General features: G+C 39.7%; 3 protein-coding genes across 3 annotated transcripts; 1 reads left to right on the top strand and 2 right to left on the bottom strand.

Moving 5' to 3' along the window:
• The first annotated feature begins 151 nt into the window (after positions 1–151).
• LOC147331119 (transcription factor HES-5-like) lies at positions 152–1,318 on the top strand. The gene is made up of 2 exons (XM_086294295.1): positions 152–262; positions 377–1,318. Exons 1-2 carry the CDS (start codon positions 155–157, stop codon positions 791–793), a joined length of 525 nt encoding a protein of 174 aa, XP_086150421.1. The 5' UTR covers positions 152–154; the 3' UTR covers positions 794–1,318.
• A 1,120-nt stretch (positions 1,319–2,438) lies between these two features.
• LOC147331118 (uncharacterized) lies at positions 2,439–3,523 on the bottom strand. The gene is made up of 2 exons (XM_086294294.1): positions 3,424–3,523; positions 2,439–3,317 (listed from the first exon to the last, which is right to left on the bottom strand). Exons 1-2 carry the CDS (start codon positions 3,477–3,479, stop codon positions 3,083–3,085), a joined length of 291 nt encoding a protein of 96 aa, XP_086150420.1. The 5' UTR covers positions 3,480–3,523; the 3' UTR covers positions 2,439–3,082.
• A 3,121-nt stretch (positions 3,524–6,644) lies between these two features.
• On the bottom strand, positions 6,645–8,512 carry LOC147331117 (transcription factor HES-5-like). Its single transcript, XM_086294293.1, has 2 exons — positions 7,580–8,512; positions 6,645–7,453 (listed from the first exon to the last, which is right to left on the bottom strand). Exons 1-2 carry the CDS (start codon positions 7,640–7,642, stop codon positions 7,133–7,135), a joined length of 384 nt encoding a protein of 127 aa, XP_086150419.1. The 5' UTR covers positions 7,643–8,512; the 3' UTR covers positions 6,645–7,132.
• Positions 8,513–14,803: the final 6,291 nt, after the last annotated feature.

Below are 14,803 nucleotides of genomic sequence, written 5' to 3'. Positions count from 1 at the left end.
GATCTAACCATTATCCTTAAGGCAATAACACCATTCAGTGTCTTGCATCCTTTATTGTCTTGCTGAGCTCTCTGATTGGCTCAGACTGTGAGAAACTCCAGTCAGACCAAGACCCACACATTCATATGGAGATGTGGGAGTATAAATAGGAGGGATGAAGCCAGCAGAGATCAGATTCTCGCTACAGCACAGAGATCCAGCCATGGCACCTGTCACTGCGACAATGACCGGTTCTCAGGAGCATCCAACTCTGACCCACAAGGTAAACTGGAGACTCATAGATATTTTAATATCACATACAGCCAACTGATTTTTTTTGTGCTAAAAACTGTGCCACTGAACAAGTTTAGTAATATTATTGTTCTTCTTTCTGCAGCTCAGAAAGCCTCTGGTGGAGAAGTTACGCAGAGAGCGAATTAACACCAGCATTGAGCAGCTCAAGTCTCTGCTGGGTCCAGAGTTCCTGAAACAGCAGCCAGACTCCAAACTGGAGAAGGCGGACATCCTGGAGATGACAGTTTGCTTCCTGAGACGACTGCAGCAGCAGCGTCAAGCTGTGAACTCTGCAACAGTCGATCAGGGCTACTCCAGGTGTGTCCAAGAAATGGTCCATTTCCTGTCCAAAGATGAGGTGAAGACTCAGTCCCAGAGAAGACTGCTGAACCATGTCAACAACCTGCATGCTTCTTCTAATAAGAACCTGAGAGAGGCCAACTTATCTAGCTCCACAGTCCAGACGAGCATCATCAAAGACAAAAGTCCAGTCAGCACTGCTCTATGGAGACCTTGGTAGAAGCCTTGGAAGGACTTGTGTAAAAGTGTGCTTGGAAGTAAAAACTCTATCTTCGTAGAAGTACCTGTAATTGTACTTGTTTCTGGGATTGTCTTATTTTGAAGGGTGCCTGTGCAGCATTTTCCTTTAATCTATATTATTGCCTTTTGTAAAGGTCAGATTCTGTGTTTCTGGGTTGGCTGTTATTTTGTGTTTCAAAAGTAGTCGCATTCCGATTCATTGTAAAGTAGACGTTATTATTCCCAGTTTGAATTCCTATATAATGTTGGTTACACTGACAGTGATGTATGTATGCATGTTGAACATGTGTAAAATTTTATGTGATATCCACATACTTTACTGATTGAAATGTCCTTTCTGGTCTTTAAATGTGTTAACTGTCTGCATTTTTAGCAGATAACCTTCAAGACAAACGTGTTGCTTATTGACTCTGTGAGTGACAGCACACATACCTTCAATGAAGGCGCTGTTATTTGTAAAACATCTCAAAATGAATGTATCTCTTCAAGCCAAGTGATGCGCAATAAAGCAATCAGAAAAAACAACACATTTTGCTTGACTTATTTTGATTATTTAATCATGGAAATTATATAAAACTGAAAATCTGCTCTGCATGTTTAGCAACGTGTTTTTTAATAGGCAATGTTATCTGAAACAACAGGGTAACTTTACCTGCTGTTTACTGAGAAAAATGTTTTAACATCTTTTGGCAAAACTGCTTATTTCTCACTTGACTATGACTGTTTTTGTTAGGTTCACATAAAAATGTGACGGACCGTAGAACAGACAGACAGATGCTGGTAAAACTCTTCTCTTTTGAGCTAATAGCTTACACCATATTTCATCATTCTAAAATGTGGTGTTATATAAAACAGCATGACATATAGCTACTGCATATGCTGATGGGATTAGCAGCACTTTTTCACAAGCAAATTTAGTGTTTGAATGATGGCTTAACAGCAGTGTTAAAGTCCTGTTAAAATATGATACTGTAGATCAGATGCTCCCAGTGCTCTGATGACTGAGTGTCTATTTAGGGAGTCAGCATGTTACTGAGAATTGCACAAGAAAACTGCACACAAGTTGTTGTGCTGGCTTGTGTTTTTTTTCCCATGATAACCACAATATTTGTCAGTGCTAAGAAGGTGAGGTCTGCTATAATGACCAGGACAGAGGAGCTAAAATCGAAGAAATGAATGAAAATCTCTTTTTGTCTCATTCCAAGCTGCTATATCATAGCATGAAATAAAGTGGATAAAGGCAATGCATAGCACTACATTCCTTTCTGGATGTGCCTGTCAGTCACACACGAATGGTTGTCAAGGGCTGCCATTGGAACCCTTGCTCTATGTCATCAAATTCAGACATTATCATAGTCTACGATTAGCATCTTTTCACACTGATCAAGCCTTTCTCATGAAACATGGTGTTTAAAATTTCCACTCAAGGGAGTGTGAAAATATAATACATTTAATAAAATTATAATAAAGTTTCTTGAATCAACACAATATATTTAAATAGTTTGATTCTCCCAAATTAATTCAAATAAAGTCACATGACAAGAATTTGATCTTCACATATTTATTTTCTTGAAATATGCAAAAAAACAACAACATAAAAACAAATTAAAATCCACTTTGGATGAATAAAAACGAAACTGATGAATAAACAAAATATGCATACACAGCATAAACAGAGATGAATCTCCTTTCAAAAGAAAGGTTTGTATTAAAGGATTTTATCAAATATACCTTGAAACAAGGCAGCAAAATACATATGCAAAAATATAATCACACAGTGTTACTGTTGGTATAAAATGTAAAAATTATACCGCTAAAATTCTGGTGAAAAAAAAATAGTAATTACACAAACAACAACTAATTGTTGCATAGTTTCGAGGCTGGATTTTTCTTCTGTGGCCTTCACATAAAAATCTGACAACCACAAGAAACATAAATCCCACAAATAGCAGCAAAACACATCTTCTGCACAGTCAACAACCACTTTTGACCCTGAATTCAGTTATCTTTCACAGGCTCCTGTTAAAGCTCGACTGAAATCATATCGTATGAGCTAAAATAAATGTTTCCTTTTAAAAAAAGAAATACTCAGTAAAATGGTTGAAATGTGCCGCAGGTGCCCTTGAGAGTCTCCTTGTCGTAATGCAAATAATGCATCTTTTAACAGTCAGTAGATTTTTAACACAGAGATCCAGCTTGCATCACTGCCATTAAAAATGCGGTGGTTTGAATCCAGTTTCGATGACTTTTTGTAGTTCGTGTTTTGTTCTTAAAAGCACAGTGGAGCCACGTCATCCTCTGCATCGGGAAACAGGCGTAAAATGTCCCTTGAATATTTGGAGTAGCCGTTGTGTGTCAGCAGGGCTTTTCTTAACGTGAGCAATGACTTTGTTTTCTCCAGTAAGTCTGAGAGAGGGAGACCATTCTGCAGATGTTCTGCAATCAGAGCCTTCAGCTTCTCCACTCCGGTGCTGCATTTCTTCTCCAGCATGTGAAGTTTACATCTGAAAGAAAAGTCACAACAATGTTAACATATTTGTCCTTTTGGTGAAAAGTACATTTCTGGTGAACAGCTCGTACTAGGAATAGAGAAACAGAACTTCAGCTCACCTAAACAGTTGCTCCTTCATGGTGTCTTGAAGAGTGAGATCTGCGTAGAGAGCCATGACGAGGTCTGTTTTTTCTTGTGGGAAGTTCTGGTCTTGCTTGCAAAGGTTCAGACGACGTCTCTGTTTACTTCTGTGTGCCTGCTCCTTATTTATGCTGCTCATCTTGCGCTTTCACTGCTTTCTGGCCAATCAGGGGCCTCAGAGCTCAGGACAATAGAGCACATTTAATGGCTGTCATAGAGAACAGGTGGGATGCTTTATCTGTATGCCATACATAAGAGAGATCAGTGGGAAAATGCTCTTCCTGAAGTGGACACGGGAAAATTTTGTTTCCTTCTGTGAAGCTTAGACTATGCACATGGACCATGATGGGACATAGGACAGACACTTCAACGACACAAATCTAATCGACACTAAAAAGACTGTAAAATGTGCTGTGTGGATGATAAAACTCATTACTAACATATTATTAACATCTCAACTGCAACAGCAAATACTCACTACAACATTTTTTAAATACGTGGCTTTTTATTCTCAAATAGCACCACTGTTTCTGTCTTTAATTATTTCTAATGATAAAAAAGACAACTCAAATGAATAATATTAAATAACTTTCAAAATGAGGTAAAAGCATTATTAATATTTTTAATGTTTAATATTTTCTCAGTCTCTTTTTCTCAGCAGCCAGTTATAGCAAAACCAGATGGTTGTGAAGTGGGCCTCTGTGCTTTCCCTGCCTGAGAATGGTCCCGAGGCTTTGTTAGAGCAGACACACTTCTATTGTGTGTGCTGCTGAGCAGGCTGCATACAGAAGTGTGGGAAGCCGTGTGTCGCTGTGGCTCCCAGCAGCAGAGAAAGAGGAGGGCGTGTGACTGGGGCACGTTCGGCCTTGTGCATGGAGCTGTGGGGGGCTCAGAGGCAGGGAAATGAGAAACCTGAGCCCCTACACAGACAGCACAGACAGATGGAGAGGAGATAAGCAGAGAATGTATACCCACTTGAGCCTGGTTATATGTCAGTTTTGCATCTTTTTAGGGTGCTCACTGTATTTAAAAGCACAACATAAAGATAAAAAGACATTACATCAGTCATTACAGAAACAGAAAACAGACATTTCTCAAAGGTTTTATAGTAAAATGTTCTTTTGACAGACTACAATAGTAGTATTGTAAGACTGAAAGTGGCTACTGATTTTTAACTAGTTGGTGTGCCCACGTGGATACTCTCGCCAGATACTTTACTAGGTATACCTTCTCAGGGTAACTATCTATCTATTTACATGTTATTTCAACAAAGTGCTGGAAGTGATTTTGCTCAATACTGACAGAATAATACGCTTGCTATTTATCAAAAAAAGAAAAAGTACCAAAAAGTAGACATGCAGTACCCCAGTACCTGAAAGACAGAAGGAGCCCAGTTGACAGAACTACCGAATGGGTCCCTCCACATTTCATGGCATTTATATATTGGTTGTGTGAAGGTAAAGTTAGACAAAGTATAAAAGTTAAACTTTTATACTTTGTCTAATAGGACTCTGGAGGGCCACCCCAATAAGATGAACTCAGCTCTGCTCAATATTAATTTAATCTCTTTATAAACATATTGGTGGGAGCCTCCAAAACAGTCCCAGTTTCTCATGTGGCCACTTGGGAGACTCCTGCCTGACCTCGTCTGTCAACCTGTCCATCACCACTGCAAACAAGAAGGGGTTCAGAGCTGATCCCTGATGTAATCCCATCCCCATCTTGAACCTTTTTCTCTCACCTGCTGCATACTACATGTCTGTCTTCCTGTCCTCATAAATGTCCATCACCAGCCTCAAATATATGCTACAACTACTTTCTCATTTGTAGTTCCTCTCTTGGCTCCCTATCATATGCTTTCTCTAGATCCACAAAGACAGTGCAACCCCAGCACTCACAAAGCAAGCATTATACTGTATCTGCGGTGCTCTTTCTCTACATGAATGAATCCACATGAATCATCTCTGCTGCTCTCCTTTGCTTTTAACCTTGGTTTAATCTTCGTTTTAACCTTTTTTTCACTTTGTCCTTGAAAATTTGTACCAGTACACTTCTTCTCCATTCTCCAGGCATCCAGTCATCTGGACCAACCGGCTTTTCAGTCTCCATACTTTTTTTAGCTGCCTTCATTTCCTCCTTATTAATTCTCTGAACTTTCCTCTTCACTAACTATTCTCCATCTCTCTGCCTCTCTCTTTCTCTCATTTACTTCATTCATCCGCTCCTCAAAGTGCTCCTTCTATTTTGTCAACACACGCTCTTCACTTGTTCTTCCCATGTCTATTTATGTCCCTAATCGCCTTAACCTTTGAATACTTTCCTGTACTTACTCATTCCACAAAAACTATGGACAATGTTCTTCAACTTACACTGTTTAATTTTTGCCTCTATCATCACTTATTTTTCTTGAAGTGAGCGCTGTTTTATGTAGCATCACTTCCAAAGCCATCCTACAGGATACCATCAGATGCTACATTCTCCTCTGCCACTACTGTACCTTTAAGTCTCCTATCTCAAATTGCCCCTTCTGCAAATTGTGTAGCTCACTTCTGTGCACCTCTCAGATCCCTTGTGTGTTAATCTGTGTTCCTCAGAGGAGCTGAGAGGAGGGGAAACCAATTATTATAACTACCAAGTTATGCAGAAGAGCATCTTTGTTAAACCTTGAAAAAAAAATGAGCTACAGCAGCAGAAGACCACACCTGTCGGACTGAGGGCCCCACCTCTCAGTTAAGACCAAGACCCTGAGTCTACAGTTCACATGGACACATGGACAACAAAAGTTTAGCTTTTTTGAAAAAACAAAACACTGTAAACCAGCTTTTTATCTTAACTTTTCTTTGGTACAAGCATAAAACCTTGCATAGATAATACTCCATAGGAATGATGGTGTTTCTTGATGTAGACTTTTGAATTGTCATGTTAACTGTATCTCGTTTAAATAAAAAATATAAACTACAAATAAGTAAAAGAGATCTGAAAATGAATTCAAAAGTTCCAAAAGCTGTAACCTATCAGAAACTGCTTCTTCTCTTTGAAAGGTTGACCATAAAGCGTCTTGAAAGCAGAGAGTTAGATTAAACGTGCAGAGTGAAACTTCAGCTTCTACTCAAAAATGATCAAATGCCCTTAAAAAATACCCAAAGATATCAGGAGACATCGTTTCCATCTGGCAGTGTTTGTTTATTCAATGAGACAAAGTGAGGCGCATAAAGTATAAATCTTCAAACAGCAGGTGATGATACATCACAGCAATAACTTGTAAATGACTACAAGAAACACTGTACTCAAAGCGAGTAAAGGAACAGCTGTCTTTATGAAAGACAAAACGCCAAATTACTAAACAAAATAAAAAGTGACCTTAAAACAGATCAAAGGTTCTAATCACAATGTAATAATAACATCTACATAAAAATGTAAATAATAATAATAATAATAAAGAAATAATAATCATTGCTGATGCAATCAATTTGATTCATGCAACATACATGGCAAGATGTTTTCTTTCTTAACATGAAAAACAGTACTGGTGTCATTTACCAGGAAATTACACATTAAGCACACAAAGTAAAGACTTCTGTAACTACAGAAGAAAAAGTACAAAGAATTTCAAGGAATTCAGTCCAGTAATCTTTGACCAATATGGTCTTTTAAACCATTGTATTAGGGACTACTTTATGTGAGTCTCTACCACGGCCTCCACAGGGCGCTGTTGTCTTTCGTGGTGCTTGTCTGGACTGTGGAACTCAGAGGAAAGAGGTCATCCTCTCTCAGATTTTCATCAGAAGCTGTCTGCAGCTTGCTGAAGCTGTTCAGCAGGTTTCTCTGCTGCTGGTTCTGCAGCTGTAGCTGTGTCAGGAAGCAAACAGTCATCTCCAGGATGTCTGCCTTCTCCAGGTTGGAGTCTGGCTGCTGTTTGAGGAACTCTGGACCCAGGAGAGACTTGAGCTGCTCAATGCAGGTGTTGATTCGCTCTCTGCGTAACTTCTCCACCAGAGGCTTTCTGAGCTGCAGAAAAAAGAACAAAGTCATTAATAACATCATTTGGGAGGATGAAGTTAGCCTTAACAGAACACAAGCTTTCATGATTACTGGCATGCTGTGAATATTATGTAAATTCTATGTTCCACTTACCTTGTGAGTCATTGTCAGATGCTCTGGGGTACTGGTCATTGCTGCAGTGACTTTAGGTGCCATGCTTGGATTTCTGTGCTCTAGAAGTCTCTGTAGATAGCACCGATCTCTGCTGGCTTCATCCCTCCTATTTATACTACAGCATCTCCATATGAATGTGTGAGTCTTACTCTGATTCAGGTTTCCCACAGTCTAAACCAATCAGCGGGCTCTGTCAAACAATAAGGCATGTGGAGCCAGCAACATGCTCCAGTATGCCCAGGGGATAATAGGTTTCAGGGAAACAGCTGGAGGACTGGAGGGAGAGGGAGAGATAGGTTCAGAGTTCTATGTGAATCAGGGAAAGTGGTGACCTCCCAGGGAGGCCTGATGCTGGGATCGATAACTTTGACTAAGCGCACGCTTATCATCCCGTTGGGGAATTTTCACCTATGGGGGAATTTTATATATATATATATATGTGTGTGTGTATATTAGGGGTGCAACGATACTCGTATCGATATTGAACCGTTCGATACAGTGCTTTCGGTTCGGTACCCATATGTATCGAACAATACAGAATGAATTTTTAATTTATTTTATCAACTTTCCTTCTGACTATGCTGTCTGTGTTGAGCGCTCAGTGGATCTGCGCTCCACAGTGCAGCCTAGGCGGAGTAGTCGAACGCAGATTCACTGAGCGCAGGGCAAGCTAGCGAGACAGAAGTTAAGCTCTCCTTGCAACATGGCAAATTGAACCTCCCCCACCCTCATTCAGATCTGGCGTTTGGAACTATTTTGGTTTTCATGTGACGTATTACCCTGAAGGTAAGCGCGTCATGGACTAAAGTAAAACAGTATGTTGGATGTGCCACGCAATGCTCAATTACATGGGTGGGAGCTAGTGTGTTAGCGCAGTTAGCTCGTTAACGTGTTGGCCGTCCAGCCCCATGCACAGGCCATCCGCGTAGCTCATTAACGGAGATTTGCCGTGTTGTGGCGTTAACGTCATTTCAACGAGATTTACGCTGACAGCACTAGTGGGAACACAACGAATATGACTACACATTTACACCGACATCATCCTAGTGCAAAGACAAGTGAAAACAGACAAAAATAACAAGCATGCATGCTACAAACTTTACCCGAGTCATTTAGACAGCCGTTAGCACATGATTCTCCTCATGGGGACCTGATATGTTTAATATGCTGATGAGAATATAGCCCAGAAGAAGCGTATAGTATAGCTTTTATTTTGGAAAGAGACATTTCTCTGTAATAAACTCTCTTTTCCAAAGATGAGTGATTCCTCAATCAGATACAGGGCTCGCAAAATCGCCTGCCCGACGTCCCGGGGCTAGCGATTTTTCCAGTCGGGCTACCAAAATCTATCTCTGCCCTGCCCGTCGGGCTATCGTAGGAAGGAAAAATATATGTCAATGCTTTTGCATTCTTTCGGAAATGTAGCTGGGTAATTATGTCTTTGGCATCGGTGAGCCACTGCCAATATGTGACATATTGAAATCGCGTTTGAATTTGCCTTTGTTTATGTTGCCATAGTGACGGGTGACGCCCTCTCACTGCGACGGTGTGTCCTTCCGGGGTCAGAGGGCGCCCTGTGTGTTGTTGTTGTTGTTGTTGCTGTGCTGTTGCTGCACTGAGCAGTTAGCTAGCGGCAGTGTTCTTCTGCAGATGTCAATAAACGGCTGTGCTCCCTGGCTAGCTCACGGGAAGCAAGACACCCGTCACTATGGCAACATAAACAAAACATAACTGTACAAACAGAACCCCGAACAGCCCTGACCTGCTACAATATATATCCTGCTGCTTTTACACACGCACTCACATAACGCTCAGCGATTCTCTGCGCGATCAACCTCTCACATGTTTAAGCTTGCTGCGGGAGATTTCACTTGTCATGTTTGCATAGTAAGCTAACAATTGATAAGACGATGTCAGAGGAATTGGTGCGCAAATTATCATCACTCACCAATCAGTACTGTCGCTCTCTATACACAGTTCGGGCGATTGCAAAGTGAAAGCAAAAAACAAGCGCAAATTCAAACGAGATTTCAATATGTCACATATTGACAGTGGCTCACCGATGCCAAAGACATAATTACCCAGCTACATTTCCGAAAGAATGCAAAAGCATTGACATATATTTTTCCTTCCTACGATAGCCTGACGGGCAGGGCAGAGATAGATTTTGGTAGCCCGACTGGAAAAATCGCTAGCCCCGGGAAGTCGGGCAGGCGATTTTGCGAGCCCTGTATCTGATTGAGGAATCACTCATCTTTGGAAAAGAGAGTTTATTACAGAGAAATGGCTCTTTCCAAAATAAAAGCTATACTATACGCTTCTTCTGGGCTATATTCTCAGCAGCATATTAAACATATCAGGTCCCCATGAGGAGAATCATGTGCTAACGGCTGTCTAAATGACTCGGGTAAAGTTTGTAGCATGCGTGCTTGTTGTTTTTGTCTGCTTCCACTTGTCTTTGCACTAGGATGATGTCGGTGTAAATGTGCAGTCATATTTGTTGTGTTCCCACTAGTGCTGTCAGCGTAAATCTCATTGAAATGACGTTAACGCCACAACACAGCAAATCTCCGTTAATGAGCTATGCGGATGGCCTGTGCATGGGGCTGGACGGCCAACACGTTAACGAGCTAACTGTGCTAACACACTAACTCTCACCAATGTAATTGAGCATTGCGTGGCACATCCAACATACTGTTTTACTTTAGTCCATGACTCGCTTACCTTCAGGGTAATACGTCACATGAAAACCAAAATAGTTCCAAACGCCAGATCTGAATGAGGGTGGGGGAGGTTCAATTTGCCATGTTGCAAGGAGAGCTTAGCTTCTGTCTCGCTAGCTTGCCCTGCGCTCAGTGAATCTGCGTTCGACTACTCCGCTTAGGCTGCACTGTCGAGCGCAGATCCACTGAGCGCTCAACACAGACAGCATAGTCAGAAGGAAAGTTGATAAAATAAATTAAAAATTTATTTTGTATTGTTCGATACATATGGGTACCGAACCCCGAAAGCACTGTATCGAACACACACACACACACACACACACACACACACACACACACACACACATATATATATATATATAAATTGGTGTAATTTTAATGGAAAATTTAATCAAATATTCAATTTATTACAACCTAATCTTTTAATAAACCATTATAAGTGTTGTGCCTATTGATTTTATTAAAATTACTGCTGAACCATTCTGCTGTCCTTTTGACACATGCTGTAAAGTCAGTGGGAGTAGCAAGTTGATTTCAGTATCCCACACTGACTCTCTGTGCTGTGTTCAATGAGCTACAAAGGGACGTCTGTGACAGATGCTGCCTGTGTGTTGTCAAAGAAAGACAGCATTACATCACCAACCATCTGGAGGGAAAAGATCCCATTGGATGGCTGTGACAGATAGTTAAACTTACAATTACACTGTAAAATCCACCAAGAGTAAGATCAAAATATTTTGGCCTGTCCTACTTAAATTTACAATCATGATTGATAATTGACTGTAGTTTCAGCTGTGAGGGTGGGAAGCTTTCCGGGAGGGAAAAATTTCCCGAAGTGTGCCAAATCCCTCTGGAGAATTATCAAGCTGCTAGTGGAGTGATAGTCATTTACAGTCAACACTGTTCTCCAAAATTTTCCCACGCTTCCTCCTTTATTCTTGATTCTTTTTTTTGTCCATGATTGGTAAATCTCTTAAAATATACAAATATTCTTGAATTGTCCCTTCTGTTAAAAATTGCATACACTTTAAAGATGTTTTGTCTTCAAATTTTGTTTTACATCACATCATTGTTCCTACTTTACATATGAAATATGTTTTACACCTTATTATAAAATTTGTAGTTGTAGTGCAAGACAGTGATATGGTGATCCTACTTTGGGTAAAAGAGGAATAGCCAATATAACAGTTAAAAACATCAGTTTTTGAAGTCATGCTCCCATTTATCCTCTGTCCCTTCAGGGCAATGGTCTTGATCTATTGTTGCCCTGGGGGTCTGTGAGTCAGCTTCTTCTGGTTTCCCACACTCTGTCCTTTGACTGCTTTCCATGGAAGAGCAATAGAAGTGTGCCTTATTGAGTGTCACATCAGAGTGTCACGTGAATCCAGACTCCAAAAACGTTAAACTTCTTATTCACCTAAAGGTGATATAAATAGATATGCACAACATGTGTTTGAATTTTATTTGGTTTGATGACATGACTTACTATAATCAAACAGAGTAAAATTATATTAATAACACTCCTAATAATCACATAAAAGTGCTTTGTTTTGCACTAAACATGTATGTTTGGCTACAACAGCAACATTTTACAGGCATTTACAGTCAACTTAACAGTTAAGAAATAGAAGAACATTTGTCTTTGATCTTTATAAAGATGTTAGTGATGACATAAAATAATGAGTAGACATTGTTTTCAGCAGGCAGTCCGTTTATTCAACAATGATAAAAGCTCCAACAGGAAGTGATGATACATCACAACAGCAACTTGTGGATTTCGACAAGAAAAGCTGTAATCAGAAAGAGCTGTCTTTATGAAAGACAAAGTTTACAGCAGTTACAGTACTCAGTGTCTTTGACAAATTAATTTGAAATAACACAAAAATATTAATTAAAAACTCACTAAACAAAAACTGACCTTACAGGTCAATATTGATCAAGAGGTGCAAATATCACAATCACATTTTTAACCCACAATAAGGATCAAGAAAATTGTGACAGTAAGAAAACCTTTTAGAAAAAAAACCTCGTAAACATGTGGATCCTATAACAGATCAGCTTTGAATCATTATTACATTTTTGTTACAATCTGTCCTTAAAGAGGACACTTAAGTCACAAATATCATAACCAAAAGGTAATGAAAGCTACTATAACATGTACAGTAAGGATAAAGAATATTTCAGATTTCATTCATGTTACATACATGACAAGATGTTTTCTTCCTTAACACGAAAGGTACTGTTGCCGTCATTTCCCCTGGAAATGTCATCTTGCACACACACAAGAACACACAAAGTAAAGCCTTCTGAGCATACAGAAGAAGAAGTTCATTGAATTTCAAAGAATTCAGTCCTATCATGTTTGATCAATGTGGCCTTTTTAGCTCATCTATTAACTCCAGTCTGTAGGTGTCTACCACACCCCCAGAGGGCGCTGTTGACTGGACACTTGTCTGGACTGTGGAGTTCAGATGAGGGAACTCAACCTCTTGAGAGTTCTTCTCAGAGGAAAACTGCATCTTCTTGAAGCCAGTCAGTAGGTCTCTCTGCTGCTATAGCTGCATCAGGAAACAAACTCTCATTTCCAGGATGTTTGCCTTCTCACATTGCTGTTTGAGGAACTCTGGACCAAGGAGAGACTTGGACTCGTTGCAGCTATTGATTTGCTCTATGCGTAATCATCTGAGGTTTTCTGAGCTGCAGAATGAAGAACAAAGTTGTTAATAAACTTGTTAAAATTTAAAAAATGCAAGTGCCTATAATCAATATCAAAACTGGTTCAAATAAAATCCTCAGTTTACCTTGTGAGCCAGAGTCTGATGTTCCTGGGGATTGGTCATTGCTGCAGTGATTCTAGGCGCCATTCCTGGTTTTATGTCCTGCAGAGATCTCTGTGGAGATCTGTGTTCTGATCTCTGCTGGCTTCATCCCTCTTATTTATACTTCACCATCTCCATATGAATGTGTGGGTTTAAGTCTGGCTGAGATTTCCCACAGTCTGAACCAATCAGCGGGCTCTCTGACACAATAAAGCATGTGGAGCCAGCATCTTAGTCCTGTGTGCCTGGGTGATATTAAGTCCCAGAGGAGGAGACCTGGAGGGAGATGGAGAGGTACTTATTATGTGAATCAGGGAAAGTGGTGACCTTACAGTGAGCAGATCTGCTGCCTGATGCTCGGATCAATAACTTTGACTAAGCTAACACTCATGATCCCATTGCATGAGTGGGGAATGACAAACTTTTAATGTATGAGTTGGTGGCACTTTTTAACATGTCCCACAACTAAGGGTGTACTTGTAATTAAGTGAAATTTTAGCATATTTTATGTCAAATTACAAAGTAATTATATTTACCTGCAAATAGGTAGAGGACGTACACTAGAATAAGAGGGTAACGAGCCACGTTTTTACAGGAAATAAGGAATTAATTATGCTTTAAGTAAATTTAAGTAGTCTGTATGTAATTTGAAATATGTAGAAGTAATTTTAGGTGGTGCATAAGTAATTTTGTTTTAGAGGAAAGAAGTAGTAATTATATTTCAAGCCAATTTAAATAGTGCCTAAATTCTGTGTGTTTTGCAGGCAAGGTAACTCAGATTATGCTGTAAAATGTTTAGTACAGAATTAGTAATTTTAAGTGCAAAATTTCTTTCTCTAATCTTTTTGAAAAACAAACAATATTTCCTCTTCTTACCCTGTAAGTACAGAAAAATGGCACACTCCCATAAACTCCTTTTAAAACTCATGCTTGAACAGAGAAAGAAAAGATAATTAGACTTGGCTCCATCATTATAAGTTCACATAGGCTTCCAAGTGTATAGAACGTCTATCGTACACATTTATGTAATGAATATTAAAGGAAGGCCAAAGTGCTTAGACCTGGGCTGGTTTATATTATTACTAAACATATTTTTTGCAACTGCACCATTAGTAAGCTGAGTGTTGTTCCCATTGTTTTAGTTTAAATTACTCAGTGCAATAAACTTACTGGTGTCCTTTGTGTCTTTTCACACATGCCATATATCCAGTGTGAGTAGCAAGTTGATCTAAGTTTCCCACACGGACTCTCTGTGTTGTGTTCAATGAACCACAAAGGGATTTCAGTGACAGATGCTGCCTGTGTGTTGTTGAAGAAAGACAGCATTACATCATCAGCCATCTGGAGGGAAAAGATCCCATTGGATGGCTCTGACAGCTTGAAATTTTTAAAATTAGTTTGAAAACTCTATAAGAAGCAAAGTAAAAATGTTTTGCAGGTCCTACTTTCAGTTCACTACATTTTCTACTTTAAGGCATAAATATGACTGATAATTACCAGCCACCAAATGGATGGGAGGGTAGAAGGTTTCCTGTGAGCAAGCAGTTTCCTCAAGTGTGCCATTTCCCTCTGGAGAAACAGCAAACTGCTGGTGGAAAGATAACTAGATATTCTGGATTTTTCCCACACTTCCTCCTTTAACAGAAAATTGGCATGTGCCC

Source organism: Aulonocara sp. 'chitande type north' Nkhata Bay, linkage group LG5 (genome assembly GCF_057382095.1).
Source record: "Aulonocara sp. 'chitande type north' Nkhata Bay isolate Kocher_YH1m ecotype deep benthic linkage group LG5, A_spYH_male_GT1.1, whole genome shotgun sequence".
In the NCBI taxonomy this organism is placed as follows: domain Eukaryota; kingdom Metazoa; phylum Chordata; class Actinopteri; order Cichliformes; family Cichlidae; genus Aulonocara; species Aulonocara sp. 'chitande type north' Nkhata Bay.
This window is presented reverse-complemented; position numbering and strand designations above follow the sequence as displayed.

What these genes read in the sequence shown, in the direction of transcription:
- LOC147331119 (XM_086294295.1), top strand. Translation starts at nt 155, where the DNA reads ATGAAGCCAGCAGAGATCAGATTCTCGCTACAGCACAGAGATCCAGCC. An exon ending in ATCCAACTCTGACCCACAAG is followed by an intron (nt 263 to 376) that starts GTAAACTGGAGA and finishes TTCTTTCTGCAG; the next exon opens with CTCAGAAAGCCTCTGGTGGA.
- LOC147331118 (XM_086294294.1), bottom strand. Translation starts at nt 3,479, where the DNA reads ATGGCTCTCTACGCAGATCTCACTCTTCAAGACACCATGAAGGAGCAA. An exon ending in ATGAAGGAGCAACTGTTTAG is followed by an intron (nt 3,318 to 3,423) that starts GTGAGCTGAAGT and finishes CTTTTCTTTCAG; the next exon opens with ATGTAAACTTCACATGCTGG.
- LOC147331117 (XM_086294293.1), bottom strand. Translation starts at nt 7,642, where the DNA reads ATGGCACCTAAAGTCACTGCAGCAATGACCAGTACCCCAGAGCATCTG. An exon ending in ATCTGACAATGACTCACAAG is followed by an intron (nt 7,454 to 7,579) that starts GTAAGTGGAACA and finishes TTTTTTCTGCAG; the next exon opens with CTCAGAAAGCCTCTGGTGGA.